Source organism: Argopecten irradians, chromosome 16 (assembly GCF_041381155.1).
Source record: "Argopecten irradians isolate NY chromosome 16, Ai_NY, whole genome shotgun sequence".
In the NCBI taxonomy this organism is placed as follows: Eukaryota; Metazoa; Mollusca; class Bivalvia; order Pectinida; family Pectinidae; genus Argopecten; species Argopecten irradians.
Window position 1 is genome coordinate 2,071,461 of NC_091149.1, and position 17,707 is coordinate 2,089,167.

A 17,707-nucleotide genomic window follows, 5' to 3' on the forward strand; every position below is an offset into this window, starting at 1 on the left:
TTTCCAAACTTCGTTTCTGAGACCGCCCCTTGCGTTTCTAAGGACGGCCCCTTAATAAATGTATACTTTTTAACGTACATTCTCAGTTTTCAGTCGATATTTCCATTTTAGGGTGTCTGTCACGAAGAAAAGGAGCAAACTGTATTAGTTTACCGGTGTCACATAATATTTATACCCTATGAAAAATGTATCCGGATATATTATATGATGTGACGCCCGCTCTGATACATCCTGTATTGTGATCTACACATCCGCGTGGACACATCCTCACAAAAAAGTCAAAGGTCAAATGCACAAATGAATCGGGAACTTTCGGTACATTCCGTAAATTAGAAACTACTTGTATATGATATGGTGTCGGAGACAAATAGGTGGACGCTGTATGTAATTTGTTGTACGGGATATACTTTCCGAACTGTTGACGATAAAGTGACGAAGCATAAATGATTTACAAAAAGTTGAACTTATGGTATTGAGAGTGAATTCTTAAATAATTTATTTTGTACAGATTATTTTTCGCATGTTTATTACAGACCCACGAACTATGCGAAATCAGTCGCACTCAAAATTAGTTGATGTACATTATGATATTTTCATTTTTTCCGTTATTCTAAAATTCCATCTTCTACATACGTGCTTGGTTCAGAACTAGCTCATACTATCCTGTGTTGTGGATTACACTGTCTATCGCCTGTAGAATTAATAGTTTGCTTAGTCATTAGTGTTTTCATATTAGCTCTGCTCTGAACAGCTGTTGAACTGCAGATCGCTTAACAGTAGGGCTCGCGATCGTGCTCATATAGATACCATCACCACAGGACGCCTGTCTGGAAGGCAAAAATAGGGCCGAATTAAAATCACGTGTGATAAGATAGGTAATCGTACATTAGTTTCGGAGTGATTCTCAGGTTGGAGTGTTTCCCTTTTGACGAGGTACGAAGCTCCCTTTATCATTAAGAATTTCTAATTGATGATGAGAATGATAGCTTTATGGGTAATGTCCCAGATGTTGTTGAACTCGGTTTGTTATCGATATCACATGTTGATGACGTAAGAAATATTTTGTCCAGTGGTCAACACTGACGTCACCACTGACGTCACCACAACACAATCATACAGCAGCCTCCGGTAATCCGGACGCCAAGAAATGAACCGATTTGGTTATTGATTGAGTAGACTTAATTAGGTAGATATCCTGTCCTTAATTAATCTCTCGGCGTCTTTAAGTAAAAGGGAATAGATTTGTATCAAGCATTGGTCAGACCCTTATTTACAAATAGGTAGAAGGATAGAGTCAAGAGGATAGATTAATCACTGTATATCTTTCAAATCAATCGTGATCGTGACCATATTGCCAGTAATCGTGTTGTTGATTATCACGTGACTGAAGGTTGCTATGGTGATTGTTGGTAGGTGTCACGACCCACATCACTGCTCCAGTGAGATCACACTATAAAATGACTCGCTATCACAAAGAGACACAACATCAACCTACTGTAGTCTCACAAAACACACACTTCTTACACGCAACGCATTGTCACCTAACAGGCTGTCCTTAACTCATTCATCCCTCAAGACACATTTGGGATCTTCTAAGTCAACGACTAGATCAGTCCAATATGGAATTTCAGGCGTGAATACATATAGAATAAATAACCTCAGCTGTTGATAAGTCTAATCAAAGAATCAACCCCACAGGGACCTGGCATGAATTTCCAACCAACTGCATGCATATGTCTGGTCCCTGTGACCAATATGTCTGGTCCCTGTGACCAACCCTACTGATCTTCTTTATCCTAACTAAAACTTTGTGAAAATGTAAATTATACGGCCTGTGTGAACGTGAATACTTGACTGGTGTTTGTTATTGTTGACAGGTAATGGTGAGTGGTATGTGGACACTCTTAGAAATCATCCTCATAGGAGCCGTACTTCTATACGCAACGGTAAGTCTTAACATCGAGTTACCTCTAACTTAAAACATGTCACTCCTGCCAAGTAGGTGGCGCTTTTCGAAGTAAATGCGAAGCTTAACGGAGAGAAAGGGAAACTACAACAGATAAAAGAATTTAATTATAACATTAATTCAGATTTTTGTGAGCGGAGCGCCTCCTGGCAGAGAGTGGAACCATTCGATGCTACAATAAAGTATTCATGAACTCAAGTTCATGAATTCAAGAGAAATGAAAAACACTTATTAATTAAATAATCTTCTTCTTGCTTTAATACATGTAACCAGGGTGGAATTGTACGATTCAATTGAAAAATAAGAACTGATGCTATTATTTAACACTCGCTAATCGAGAGCAATGGAACCATAAGCTAACCATTCCCACTTCCCTTGAAATGATATTGTATGTAATCACTTCGATATATGATACAAAGGGTACGCTAAATGTAAAACGGCACATACAATATAGGTCTCTTTTTGTCACACCGAATCACGAATAGCCAACAGTGTAAGTATCTCCGACGAAATGAAGACACTTAAAATTAAAGTATATAATTATTCTGTATGTTCATCGGGAACATTCGGAAAGAATATGGCTTGAAAAACCGAATGGTACGCCCTAGTCGATGACAGAGAAAGGTCGCCAGAGTGTGCTTGTTAACAGGCGTCATACTGCCGGCCCATCGACAAAATCAATATATTGCCAGCCACACCACGTATGTCTTTCCAAGCTCTGATTGAAACTAGTACATGTACGGAGAACCGCACGCGTGCACAAACATGTGTAGCAAGAGCGACAAATAAATGTTCTCAGCTGATCTTGTTCATGTATCATTATAACACATATCTGACGTATGATGGTGGACATGTCTGACCATCACACACATCAGTAGTCATGTCTGACGTGTGATGGTGGACATGTCTGATGTATGATGGTGGACATGTCTGATGTGTATGATGGTGGACATGTCTGATGTGTGTGATGGTGGACATGTCTGATGTGTGTGATGGTGAACATGTCTGATGTGTGTGATGGTGGACATGTCTGATGTGTGTGATGGTGGACATGTCTGATGTGTGATGGACATGTCTAATGTGTGATGGTGGACATGTCTGATGTGTGATGGTGGACATGTCTGATGTGTGATGGTAGACATGTGATGTGTGATGGTGGACATGTCTGATATGTGATGTGATTGATGTGTGGTGGACATGTCTGATGTGTGATGGTGGACATGTCTGATGATGTGTGTGATGGTGACATGTCTGATGTGTGATGGTGGACATGTCTGATGTGTGGATGGTGGACATGTCTGATGTGTGATGGTGGACATGTCTATGTGTGATGGTGGATGTGTGATGGTGGACATGTCTGATGTGTGATGGTGGACATGTCTGATGTGTGATGGACGCATGTCTGATGTGTGATGGTGACATGTCTGATGTGTGATGGTGGACATGTCTGATGTGTGATGGTTGAACATGTCTGATGTGTGATGGTGGACATGTCTGATGTGTGATGGTGGACATGTCTGATGTGTGATGGTGGACATGTCTGATGTGTGATGTGAACATGTCTGATGTGTGATGGTGGACATGTCTGATGTGTGATGGTGACATGTCTGATGTGTGATGGTGGACATGTCTGATGTGTGATGTGAACATGTCTGATGTGTGATGGTGGACATGTCTGATGTGTGATGGTGGACATGTCTGATGTGTGATGGTGACATGTCTGATGTGTGATGGTGGGGACAATGTCTGATATGTGTGATGGTGGACATGTCTGATGTGTGATGGTGGACATGTCTGATGTGTATGTGACATTCTGATGATGTGAATGTCTGATGTGTGATGGTGGACATGTCTGATGTGTGATGGTGACATGTCTGATGATGTGATGTGATGGTGGACATGTCTGATGTGTGATTGTGGACATGTCTGATGTGTGATGTGGACATGTCTGATGGTGGAATGTCTGATGTGTGTGATGGTGAACATGTCTGATGTGTGATGATGAATGTCTGATGTGTGATGTGACATGTCTGATGTGTGATGTGTGATGTGTGATGTGGACATGTCTGATGTGTGTGTGATGTGTGTGGTGGACATGTCTGATGTGTGATGGTGGACATGTCTGAATGATGTGATGGTGGACATGTCTGATGTGTGATGATGACATGTCTGATGTGTGATGTGGACATGTCTGATGTGTGATGGTGGACATGTCTGATGTGTGATGTGGACATGTCTGATGTGTGATGGTGGACATGTCTGATGTGTGATGGTGGAAATGTCTGATGTGTGATGGTGGACATGTCTGATGTGTGATGATGAAATGTCTGATGTGTGATGATGAAATGTCTGATGTGTGATGATGAAATGTCTGATGTGTGATGATGAAATGTCTGATGTGTGATGGTGGACATGTCTGATGTGTGTGATGGTGGACATGTCTGATGTGTGATGTGGACATGTCTGATGTGTGATGTGACATGTCTGATGTGTGATGGTGGACATGTCTGATGTGTGATGGTGGACATGTCTGATGTGTGATGTGGACATGTCTGATGTGTGATGTGGAAATGTCTGATGTGTGATGATGAAATGTCTGATGTGTGATGGTGGACATGTCTGAATGTGTGATGATGGACATGTCTGATGTGTGATGTGAAATGTCTGATGTGTGATGTGACATGTCTGATGTGTGATTTGTGACATGTCTGATGTGTGATGGTGGACATGTCTGATGTGTGATGGTGGACATGTCTGATGTGTGATGGTGGACATGTCTGATGTGTGATGGTGGACATGTCTGATGTGTGATGGTGGACATGTCTGATGTGTGTGATGGTGGACATGTCTGATGTGTGATGGTGGACATGTCTGATGTGTGATGGTGGACATGTCTGATGTGTGTGATGGTGGACATGTCTGATGTGTGATGGTGGACATGTCTGATGTGTGATGATGACATGTCTGATGTGTGATGGTGGACATGTCTGATGTGTGATGATGAAATGTCTGATGTGTGATGATGACATGTCTGATGTGTGTGATGGTGGACATGTCTGATGTGTGATGGTGGACATGTCTGATGTGTGATGGTGTGACATGTCTGATGTGTGATGGTGGACATGTCTGATGTGTGATGGTGGACATGTCTGATGTGTGTGATGGTGGACATGTCTGATGTGTGATGGTGGACATGTCTGATGTGTGATGGATGACATGTCTGATGTGTGATGATGGACATGTCTGATGTGTGATGGTGAATGTCATGTCTGATGGACATGTCTGTTTGTGATGGTGGAAATGTCTGATGTGTGATGATGAAATGTCTGATGTGTGATGGTGGACATGTCTGATGTGTGATGGTGACATGTCTGATGATGGGTGATGATGAAATGTCTGATGTGTGAATGATGATCTATGTCTGATGTGTGATGATGGACATGTCTGATGTGTGATGGTGGACATGTCTGATGTGTGATGGTGGACATGTCTGATGTGTGATGGTGGACATGTCTGATGTGTGATGATGAAATGTCTGATGTTTGATGTGTGACATGTCTGTCGATGGTGATGGTGGACATGTCTGATGTGTGATGATGAAATGTCTGATGTGTGATGATGAGAAATGTCTAATGTGTGATGATGAAATGTCTAATGTGTGATGGTGGACATGTCTGATGTGTGATGATGAAATGTCTAATGTGTGATGGTGGACATGTCTGATTGTGATGTGGTGGACATGTCTGATGTGTGATGGTGGACATGTCTGATGTGTGATGATGAAATGTCTGATGTGTGATGTGAACATGTCTGATGTGTGATGGTGGACATGTCTGATGTGTGATGATGAAATGTCTGATGTGTGATGGTGATGAAATGTCTAATGTGTGATGGTGGACATGTCTGATGTGTGATGGTGGAATGTCTGATGTGTGATGATGAAATGTCTGATGTGTGATGGTGGACATGTCTGATGTGTGATGATGGTTGATGAAATGTCTAATGTGTGATGATGAAATGTCTAATGTGTGATGGTGGACATGTCTGATGTGTGATGATGAAATGTCTAATGTGTGATGGTGGACATGTCTGATGTGTGATGGTGGACATGTCTGATGTGTGATGGTGGACATGTCTGAATGTGATGATGGGAATGTCTGATGTGTGATGTGGACATGTCTGATGTGTGATGGTGGACATGTCTGATGTGTGATGGTGGACATGTCTGATGTGTGATGATGGAAATGTCTGATGTGTGATGATGAAATGTCTGATGTGTGATGATGAAATGTCTGATGTGTGATGATGGACATGTCTGATGTGTGATGGTGGACATGTCTGATGTGTGATGATGAAATGTCTGATGTGTGATGATGAAATGTCTAATGTGTGATGATGAAATGTCTAATGTGTGATGGTGGACATGTCTGATGTGTGTGATGGTAGACATGTCTTATGTGTGATGATGGACATGTCTTATGTGTGATGGTGGACATGTATGATGTGTGATGGTGGACATGTCTGATGTGTGATGGTGGACATGTCTGATGTGTGATGGTGGACATGTCTGATGTGTGATGATGAAATGTCTGATGTGTGATGGTGGACATGTCTGATGTGTGATGATGAAATGTCTGATGTGTGATGGTGGACATGTCTGATGTGTGATGGTGGACATGTCTGATGATGAATGGTGTGATGATGAAATGTCTAATGTGTGATGGTGGACATGTCTGATGTGTGATGATGAATGAATGTAATGTCTGATGTGTGATGGTGGACATGTCTTATGTGTGATGGTGGCCATGTCTGATGATGGAATTTGTATGTGTTTGACAAATGTTTACTATCATCCTTTATGCTTTGGTGTTTCGTTGTAAGTTACAAATAATGAAGTATTTATATGCATTGTTTCAGCAATACAATTTGACACTCTTACAAATTAATTTGACAGGTAATTATGCAGTACTTTAAGCCGACGGCGACGATTTGTCTCGTCATCCCCTGGTTTAGAGAGCTTGGATTTGCTATAGTGTATGGAGCACTGGTTTTAAAGGTGTATAGGTAAGTTTGATATAAACTTATTTAAATTCTTCATTACAATGAAGTTCCACGTTACTTCCTATTGTTTATACACGTGTGTAGTACTTCTGACGTAGTATATCATCTTTGGATGACCCCTACAAGAACATTTCTAAAAAAATGTATAATATTTCGTAATAGAAACAAAGAAATCGAGACTTGTGCCAAATGTTCATAATTAAATTCAAAAGTTAATAAGTGTTTTAAACATATATTATTTTTGTTGTATATATTTCAATGTCTATATATTTGTTATTTCAGGTTATTGGCTGAGTTTCAGTCCAGAAAGGCACACAGAGTGCACGTGCGCGACAAGGACCTATTAAAATACCTACTATGCGTTGTGGTGGTAGTCTTAGGATATATGTCGGCCTGGACAACGGTCACTCTTGACCATTTACGTGAGGGAAAAACTCTATTAGAAATGGGCAGCACCCCTGGTGAAGGGTTGAAATACCCGGTCTGTAAAGCGGGGTGGTGGGACTACGTGATAGAAATAGGTGTGTATTCTATTTATTTTTATTATCCCAAAAATTAAAGTCCCTTTCACACATTCAAGGATGAGGCGCCGGATTACCGCTCATTGGAAATTTCGATCATCCGGGAACATCCGGCTGCCCAGAGCACGAATAACACCGGTCTGTCTACGCTTAATCATGGTAACTATCCGGTTGTCTCCCGACAACCTACTGGAATGTGCTGGATGATTCACGGACAGTCCGGAGCGTTAAGGTTTGTGCCAGTATCTACACGATTATTTCACGATAGAACCCGTTATTGATACGGATATTCACGTAACATCACGATATCTGAACATGTCATGTCCCTGCAGCTTCCGCGGACACTCCGTGTGCAATCCGTAGATACCAGTGTTCTTTAGGAGGAAAAAATCGTACATGGACGGCCCTGGATTTAACAAGGATACTTTGGTACCTACACGGGCATCTCGGATGTAACAAGGGGGTACACGGATCGTACACGAATCAGTACGGGCAATTTCTATCCGTGTAGGTCCGGCGAAAAATTAAACATGTTTAATTTTTTTTCCCGGACCAGCAGTGCCATACCGGACAATTCCGGATATCACCGGATGCATACACGGCCCTAGTGTGGTTATGGCGGATTGTCATGGACTGTCTCGGATTGATGATCTGTGTAAATCCGGCGCTTCATCCTTGAATTTGTGAAAGGGGCTTTACGGAATTAGCCGAGCCGAATGGTGTCAAATTGGACAATATCGGTTAACTCCGATAATCTCTAATAACCTTCATATAAATCTTCTCCGGTTTCCGGAAATTTTGCTCAACATGCTGCGCTTGGATATGTTTTAAGCGATGTTCATTAACATGTGTTTTTTTCCCTTTGTTTGCTAGTTTGTTTTTTCCAGAATTATTATTATTATATTTCGTGATTCATAAATAGGGTATGAAGATATTTCCAGCAGAATTGATGTTATTTCCGAATTCATTAATACCCTGTTTGTTGTTTCAGCGGAGTTAATGTTCCTGTGTTTCGGGATTTACCTGTGTTACAAAGTGAGAGCCGCGCCGTCCGACTACTCCGAAGGAACTTACATTTCCGCAGCTATCTGTTACGAAGCTGTCGTATCGTGTATATTTTATGTGTTAAGGTAGGTATCCGTTGCCCATGCACGTAAGACGTTTGTACCTGCTACAACTACTGCATGATCGTTAAAGTCGACAAAATTAGGGTTATCGTGTTTTTCTCTTCTTCCTAACGTCACACTTACCACGTGCTTCAGTGAGATAGCACTATAAAAAGGACAAGAGTCCCACTATCACAAGGAGACACAACACGCCGCAGTATTCACACATCGCAACATAGTCCACACAAGTTTTCATACCAAAGTGCATACCATATGCAGATTATTGACGTTGATAAGCATGTATTATTCAGGGATTCGGATCAGTTTTCTGTTGTAATGGACAGTATAGGTTATCTAGCGGTGTAAGCAATAACTGCCAATTCCCCAAACCACCTCCAATAGATTTCTAAGTAAAACTGGAAGTAAAATCTCATCAAATTGTTACTTGAAGTAGACAGTGTTGTTCCTTTTGTAGTGGAAACTAAATGACTTGCTTCAAAGCACTTAACGAATTATTATTACTATCTAAGTGATAATCAAACCCAAGATGATTAATAATCATCTAATTATGATTAGATGATTATGATACTATCTAATCATCCAAATGCCAATTTATCCCGACAAAACAAAGACTGGTTACCATCACATGACCCAATTTATCCCGACAAAACAAAGACTGGTAACCATCACATGACCCAATTTATCCCGACAAAACAAAGACTGGTTACCATCACATGACCCAATTTATCCCACCTTATCTCAATATATCTAACTTATGTGGGGTTATCTCGCCGGAAAGAACTAAATATATTTATAATTGTTTGTAAAGATATGTTTGATAAGCAATGAATTCATTTAACGAAGACTATTTTTATTTCATTTTCAGACATGTTTACTGGTTAAATCTTCATCCGGACTATCTCTTCCTAATGTATTTTGTTCGCTGTCAAATGACAGTCACAGTAACATTGTTACTTATATACGGTCCCAAGGTAAGTAACATCAGAGGCATATTGTTACTTATATATACGGTCCCAAGGTAAGTAACATCAGAGGCATATTGTTACTTATATATACAGTCCCAAGGTAAGTAACATCACAGACATTGTGTTACTTATATATACAGCCCCAAGGTAAGTAACATCAGAGGCATATTGTTACTTATATATACGGTCCCAAGGTAAGTAACATCACAGACATATTTTTACTTATATATACAGTCCAAAGGTAAGTAACATCAGAGGCATATTGTTAATTATATATACAGTCCTAAGGTAAGTCACATCAAAGACATATTGTTACTTACATATACGGTCTAAAGGTAAGTAACATCAGTGACATATTGTTACTTATATATACGGTCCCAAGGTAAGTAACATCAGAGACATATTGTTACTTATATATACAGTTCCAAGGTAAGTAATACAGTCCCAAGGTAAGTAACATCAGAGGCATATTTTTACTTATATATACAGTCCCAAGGTAAGTAACATCAGAGGCATATTGTTACTTATATATACGGTCCCAAGTTAAGTAACATCAGAGGCATATTGTTACTTATATATACAGTCCCAAGGTAAGTAACATCACAGACATATTGTTACTTATATATACAGTCCCAAGGTAAGTAACATCAAAGACATATTGTTACTTATAAATTATACATGGTTCCAAGATAATTAACATCAAAGACATATTGTTACTTATATATACAGTCCCAAGGTAAGTAACATACAGTCCCAAGGTAAGTAACATCAGAGGCATATTTTTACTTATATATACAGTCCCAAGGTAAGTAACATCAGAGGCATATTTTTACTTGTATATACAGTCCAAAGGTAAGTAACATCAAAGACATTTTGTTACTTATATATACGGTCCCAAGGTAGGTAACATCACAGACATATTGTTACTTATATATACGGTCCCAAAGTAAGTAACATCAAAGACATATTGTTACTTATATATACAGTCCCAAGGTAAGTAACATCACAGACATATTGTTACTTATATATACAGCCCCAAGGTAAGTAACATCAGAGACACAGTGTTACTTATATATACAGTCCCAAGGTAAGTAACATCAAAGACATATTGTTACTTATATATACAGTCCCAAGGTAAGTAACATCACAGACATATTGTTACTATATATATACAGTCCCAAGGTAAGTAACATCAAAGACATATTGTTACTTATATATACAGTCCCAAGGTAAGTAACATCAAAGACATTTTGTTACTTATATATACAGCCCCAAGGTAAGTAACATCAGAGACACAGTGTTACTTATATATACAGTCCCAAAGTAAGAAACATCAGAGACATATTGTTACTTATATATACAGTCCCAAGGTAAGTAACATCAAAGACATATTGTTACTTATATATACGGTCCCAAGGTAAGTAACATCACAGACATATTGTTACTTATATATACAGTTCCAAGGTAAGTAATACATCAACAGTCCCAAAGTAACAGAGTAACATCAGAGGCATATTTTTACACTATATCAGTAGGTACATCAGAGGCATATTGTTACTTATATATACAGCCCCAAGGTAAGTAACATCAAAGACATATTGTTACTTATATATACAGTCCCCAAGGTAAGTAACATCAGAGGACATATTGTTACTTATATATACAGTCCCAAGGTAAGTAACATCAGAGGCATATTGTTACTTATATATACAGTCCCAAGGTAAGTAACATCAGAGACATATTGTTACTTATATATACAGTCCCAAGGTAAGTAACATCAAAGACATATTGTTACTTATATATACAGTCCCAAGGTAAGTAACATCACAGACATATTGTTACTTATATATACAGTCCCAAGGTAAGTAACATCAAAGACATATTGTTACTTATAATATAAAGTCCCAAGTAAGTAACATCAAAGACATATTGTTACTTATATATACAGTCCCAAGGTAAGTAACATCAAAGACATATTGTTACTTATATATACAGCCCCAAGGTAAGTAACATCAGAGACATATTGTTACTTATATATACAGCCCCAAGGTAAGTAACATCAAAGACATATTGTTACTTATATATACAGTCCCAAGGTAAGTAACATCAAAGACATATTGTTACTTATATATACAGTCCCAAGGTAAGTAACATCAGAGACATATTGTTACTTATATATACAGTCCCAAGGTAAGTAACATCAAAGACATATTGTTACTTATATATACAGTCCCAAGGTAAGTAACATCAAAGACATATTGTTACTTATAAATTAAACATGGTTCCAAGATAATTAACATCAAACACATATTGTTACTTATATATACAGTCCCAAGGTAAGTAACATCAGAGACATATTGTTACTTATATATACAGTCCCAAGGTAAGTAACATCAAAGACATATTGTTACTTATATATACAGTCCCAAGGTAAGTAACATCACAGACATATTGTTACTTATATATACAGTCCCAAGGTAAGTAACATTCCACTTATTATATACAGTCCCAAGGTAAGTAACATCAGAGGCATATTTTACTTATATATACAGTCCCAAGGTAAGTAACATCAGAGGCATATTGTTACTTATATATACAGTCCCAAGGTAAGTAACATCAAAGACATATTGTTACTTATATTATAAATGGTCCCAAAGTAAGTAACATCAAAGACATATTGTTACTTATATATACAGTCCCAAGGTAAGTAACATCAAAGACATATTGTTACTTATATATACAGTCCCAAGGTAAGTAACATCAAAGACATATTGTTACTTATATATACGGTCCCAAAGTAAGTAACATCAAAGACATTTTGTTACTTATATATACGGTCCCAAAGTAAGTAACATCAAAGACATATTGTTACTTATATATACGGTCCCAAAGTAAGTAACATCAAAGACATATTGTTACTTATAAGTTATACGGTCCCAAAGTAAGTAACATCAAAGACATATTGTTACTTATATATACGGTCCCAAAGTAAGTAACATCAAAGACATATTGTTACTTATATATACAGTCCCAAGGTAAGTAACATCAAAGACATATTGTTACTTATATATACAGTCCCAGGGTAAGTAACATCAAAGACATTTTGTTACTTATATATACGGTCCCAAAGTAAGTAACATCAAAGACATTTTGTTACTTATATATACGGTCCCAAAGTAAGTAACATCAAAGACATATTGTTACTTATATATACGGTCCCAAAGTAAGTAACATCAAAGACATTTTGTTACTTATATATACGGTCCCAAAGTAAGTAACATCAAAGACATATTGTTACTTATATATACGGTCCCAAAGTAAGTAACATCAAAGACATATTGTTACTTATAAGTTATATATGGTTCCAAAATTATTAACATCAAACACATATTGTTACTTACCTTGGGACTGTATATATAAGTATATATACAGTCCCAAGGTAAGTAACATCTGATAAAAAACACCGAGTGTAAATGATAATTATCGACCTCCACATGACCATGCAATAGCCAATGACATATGGGTATAGTGTGAAACGAGATCATATCTAATATACTTTTTCGTTTACTTACTTATTCCAGCTACTGTATGCACACCGGCCGCCGGAGAACCACCACTTACGTAACAGGGCGTATTCTTCATCGGACGGGCCGGATAACATGGGCCCGGAGTCCATGAAGTTAAATATTGGGGTTTCCTCTAACGGCGATGTAGATGTAGGGGAGATAAGTCTAGCGGACATGGACCCAGAGGACATCCGGGTACGTACCGACCATAGGTAGTAGATCTTCAGATGATGTCCACTTTGTGTCCCAGTCCATACATTTAATCTTTGTGTCCAGTCCCTGATTATATTTGTGCGATAGTAAAATTTTCATGGTAAGGGAGACGATCCACGGTAGTCCTGCACGCGCTTGATTTACATTTAAATACTTCACATTAGATAACAAAGTTCGCATGTATTATATAATTCTTGTGACTTTAATTTTGCAGGCTGAACTGAAGCGTCTGTACACACAACTGCAAATATATAAAACACGGACTATGAGAAAAGAGAATCGCCATATCTCAAAACGTAGAGGTGGGCGAAAGCAAACACATAGGCGTTTCTCTCTACAACCGTTTCACCACAAACATCGCCATCACCACGATCATGACCATGAGCACGAGATGTCGAAAACACCCGAGGAATCAACGAACAGTGCCGAAGGAGTTCCGATGGGATTCGATTCGGGCACCGGAAACAAATGCGATGATGTTCATGAGAATGAGCAGAAGAGCAGCGGTCAATGTACAGTAACGTTTAAAATGGGACACAAATAGACGATTATAATATTCTATTTCTCATCAATATTAGCCATTATCCATCAGTATTTTCTCATTCATGAAATAGAACAAATCGAGTATGTTATCTCTGACGTTTCAATTAATCATCATTTCATTGGATGATATTTTCTTCTGTACCATGTCACGTGATGAAAGTCAGTGTTATAGTGATGTTATAAAAATCCATCAAAATTTAATGAATATCGAATTTAGATGTATTATTTTTTTTTAAATCAACATTATCGAATAAGAATATTTTAGTTGTGTTTCAATATATTATATAGCGAGTCTATCCGACAACGGTACAAACACTCCTTGTAACCTCTCTCGATTTTACAGTGAAAACAATCAGCATGTGAACCAAATAGATTTTGTGTAGTGTGTTTTAACGTGACCCGTCACAAAGGGCATCGTCTCTGTAATTTGTAAATTAATTTCAACCCATTCATTGTCGGCAAACAAATACGGTTCATACTATGAAAAACTAATTGGCATATTTATTTATTAATATCATTAACCTATGTTACGTCTTTATTATGTTATTTCAACCTTTTCAGAGCTAAGATGAAATGTTAACCGAAAACAAAGCCCAAGTGTTTTTTAAAGATTCTACCAGGTTGATATAACAAAATATTAACCAAATTAAAGGTCATTATGAGGAAAGAGGCACAATATAGACGCGATGTTTTTCCAATAAGTCACATGCCTGTATTATGTATGTAAATAATACCAAATTGTCTACTGTATGGCAAGACACAGGTTAATATCTAGTGTAGGATAAGACACGTCTTTGGGTAAGATACGTCTTATCCTAGCCGTCTTTTGAAACTTAAGTCACTTGTTTTCTATGCTGTAGCACGCACAAGTGCTCTCCTATATTTGTAACAAATTAAGACACGTGTTTTCCTATATTTTTACTCTGAAATAAGACATTTTGTAAAAGGGAACAACATGTCTGTGTACTAAATTAAGACACGTGTTTCCTGTCTTTCTATCAAATGAAGACATGAGTTTCCCTGTCTCTCTGTTAAATTAAGACACGTGTTTTCCCGTCTTTATATTATAGTAAGAAACTGTCATTGGGTTTTTTTTTTAATTAAGGTGCGTTTTTTCCGTCTTTCTATTCTAAAAGAATACATTTTTAGAATGGGAACACGTGTCTTTTTACTAAATTAAGACGCGTGAGTTATTGTCTGTCTACTCTAAATCCAGACATCTTGCTGTAAGGTAACACACGTGTTTCCTATAAATGACTGCTCGTGTTTATTGTATCTTTGATACAGTATACAAAACATTATAAGGAAGCTGTTAAATTTTGATGGTTCCGCCTTGTTTATTAGTTATTGGTCAATATACTAATTTGTTAATGTATAGCTTTATTTAATGACGGCTAGATGTAACCCTATTGAACCCTGTTATTTAAGTTTCTATAGTGTGATATTTATAGTGTTATATACCAGGAATGGACAAGTCGGTCGATAGAGTTTGTAATGTGTTAATCGGAATTTATATTAATGCATGTTTTAAGTGCTTCAATCTGTGAGACTATCGTCACGAGTGGTATGAGAGAAGTGGTATGCTCATATAGATATTTAAAATGTGTTTAATTTATATATATGTTATATGTATGAATGTCAATTTGATGTATGATACTGGTATGCCTTCGTATTTAACTCTTAAGATCGTCAATAACTCGTTGTTATTTGTCCATTGATACAGACATAAAGTTTACATGCCTTTAGATAAGCATATGTTTGGAGATGGAAGTAAACGTGGCCTGGTTGGCTGCTGTGATTCGTTGTCATGGTTGGTTGCCTTTGGTTGCCCTGTTTAGTTGTCATTGAATGTCATGGTTGGTTGCCATGGGTTGAATTGGTTGGTTGCCTTTGGTTGTCATGGTCGGTTGCATTTGGTTGCAATGGTTGGTTGCCATTGGTTGTCATGGTCGGTTGTCAAGGATTGCCATAGTTGAATTCCATGAATTGCCATTGTTGGTTGCCATGATTGGTTGCTATGGATTTTCATGGTTACTTGCCGTGTTTTGCCATGGTTGGTTATCATAGTCGGCTGTCATGGATTACCATGGTTGGTTGCGATGGATTGCCATGGTTAGTTGCTATGGATTGCCATGGTTAGTTGCTATGGATTGCCATGGTTATTTGCTATGGATTGCCATGGTTAGTCGCTATGGATTGTATTGCCATTATGGGTTGCTATTGATTGCCATAGTGGGTTGCTATGGATTGCCATTGTGGGTTGCCATGGTTGGTTGCTATGGATTGCCATGATGGGTTGCCATGGTTGGTTGCTATGGATTGCCATGGTTAGTTGCTATGGATTGCCATGGTTAGTTGCTATGGATTGCCATGGTTAGTTGCTATGGATTGCCATGGTTAGTTGCTATGGATTGCCATGGTTAGTTGCTATGGATTGCCATGGTTAGTTGCTATGGATTGCCATGGTTAGTTGCTATGGATTGCCATGGTTAGTTGCTATGGATTACCATGGTTAGTTGCTATGGATTGCCATGGTTAGTTGCTATGGATTGCCATGGTTAGTTGCTATGGATTGCCATGGTTAGTTGCTATGGATTGCCATGGTTAGTTGCTATGGATTGCCATGGTTAGTTGCTATGGATTACCATGGTTAGTTGCTATGGATTGCCATGGTTAGTTGCTATGGATTGCCATGGTTAGTTGCTATGGATTACCATGGTTAGTTGCTATGGATTGCCATGGTTAGTTGCTATGGATTGCCATGGTTAGTTGCTATGGATTGCCATGGTTAGTTGCTATGGATTGCCATGGTTAGTTGCTATGGATTACCATGGTTAGTTGCTATGGATTGCCATGGTTAGTTGCTATGGATTGCCATGGTTAGTTGCTATGGATTACCATGGTTAGTTGCTATGGATTGCCATGGTTAGTTGCTATGGATTGCCATGGTTAGTTGCTATGGATTGCCATGGTTAGTTGCTATGGATTGCCATGGTTAGTTGCTATGGATTGCCATGGTTAGTTGCTATGGATTGCCATGGTTAGTTGCTTGTTCCATATGGATTGCCATGGTTAGTTGCTATGGATTGCCATGGTTAGTTTGCTATGGATTGCCATGGTTAGTTGCTATGGATTGCCATGGTTAGTTGCTATGGATTGCCATGGTTAGTTGCTATGGATTGCCATGGTTAGTTGCTATGGATTGCCATGGTTAGTTGCTATGGATTACCATGGTTAGTTGCTATGGATTGCCATGGTTAGTTGCTATGGATTCCATGGTTAGTTGCTATGGATTGCCATGGTTAGTTGCTATGGATTACCATGGTTAGTTGCTATAGATTGCCATGGTTAGTTGCTATGATTGTCATGGTTAGTTGCTATGATTGCCATGGTTAGTTGCTATGGATTTATGTCCATGGTTAGTGCTATGGATTGCCATGGTTAGTTGCTATGGATTGCCATGGTTAGTTGTATGGATGCTGTTAGTTGCTATGGATTGCCATGGTTAGTTGCTATGGATTGCCATGGTTTAGTTGCTATGGATTGCCATGGTTAGTTGCTATATGATTGCCATGGTTAGTTGCTATGGATTGCCATGGTTAGTTTATGGATTGCCATGGTTAGTTGCTATGATTGCCATGGTTAGTTGCTATGGATTGCCATGGTTAGTTGCTATGGATTGCCATGGTTAGTTTGCTATGGATTGCCATGGTTAGTTGCTATGGATTGCCATGGTTAGTTGCTA

The 17,707-nt window shown here is 38.5% G+C and overlaps 1 protein-coding gene across 1 annotated transcript in view; it reads left to right on the forward strand.

Annotated features, from left to right (window-relative positions):
• The window catches only part of LOC138310498 (metabotropic glycine receptor-like), a 41,904-nt gene extending 25,749 nt beyond the window's left edge, over positions 1 to 16,155 (forward strand). The window contains exons 4-10 of the mRNA XM_069251741.1: positions 1,878 to 1,946; positions 6,921 to 7,030; positions 7,310 to 7,548; positions 8,540 to 8,678; positions 9,541 to 9,646; positions 13,222 to 13,401; positions 13,634 to 16,155. Coding sequence (XP_069107842.1) covers positions 1,878 to 1,946; positions 6,921 to 7,030; positions 7,310 to 7,548; positions 8,540 to 8,678; positions 9,541 to 9,646; positions 13,222 to 13,401; positions 13,634 to 13,963 — 1,173 coding nt within the window. The 3' untranslated portion in view covers positions 13,964 to 16,155. The remainder of the gene's footprint in view (positions 1 to 1,877; positions 1,947 to 6,920; positions 7,031 to 7,309; positions 7,549 to 8,539; positions 8,679 to 9,540; positions 9,647 to 13,221; positions 13,402 to 13,633) is intronic.
• The last annotated feature ends 1,552 nt before the right edge of the window (positions 16,156 to 17,707 follow it).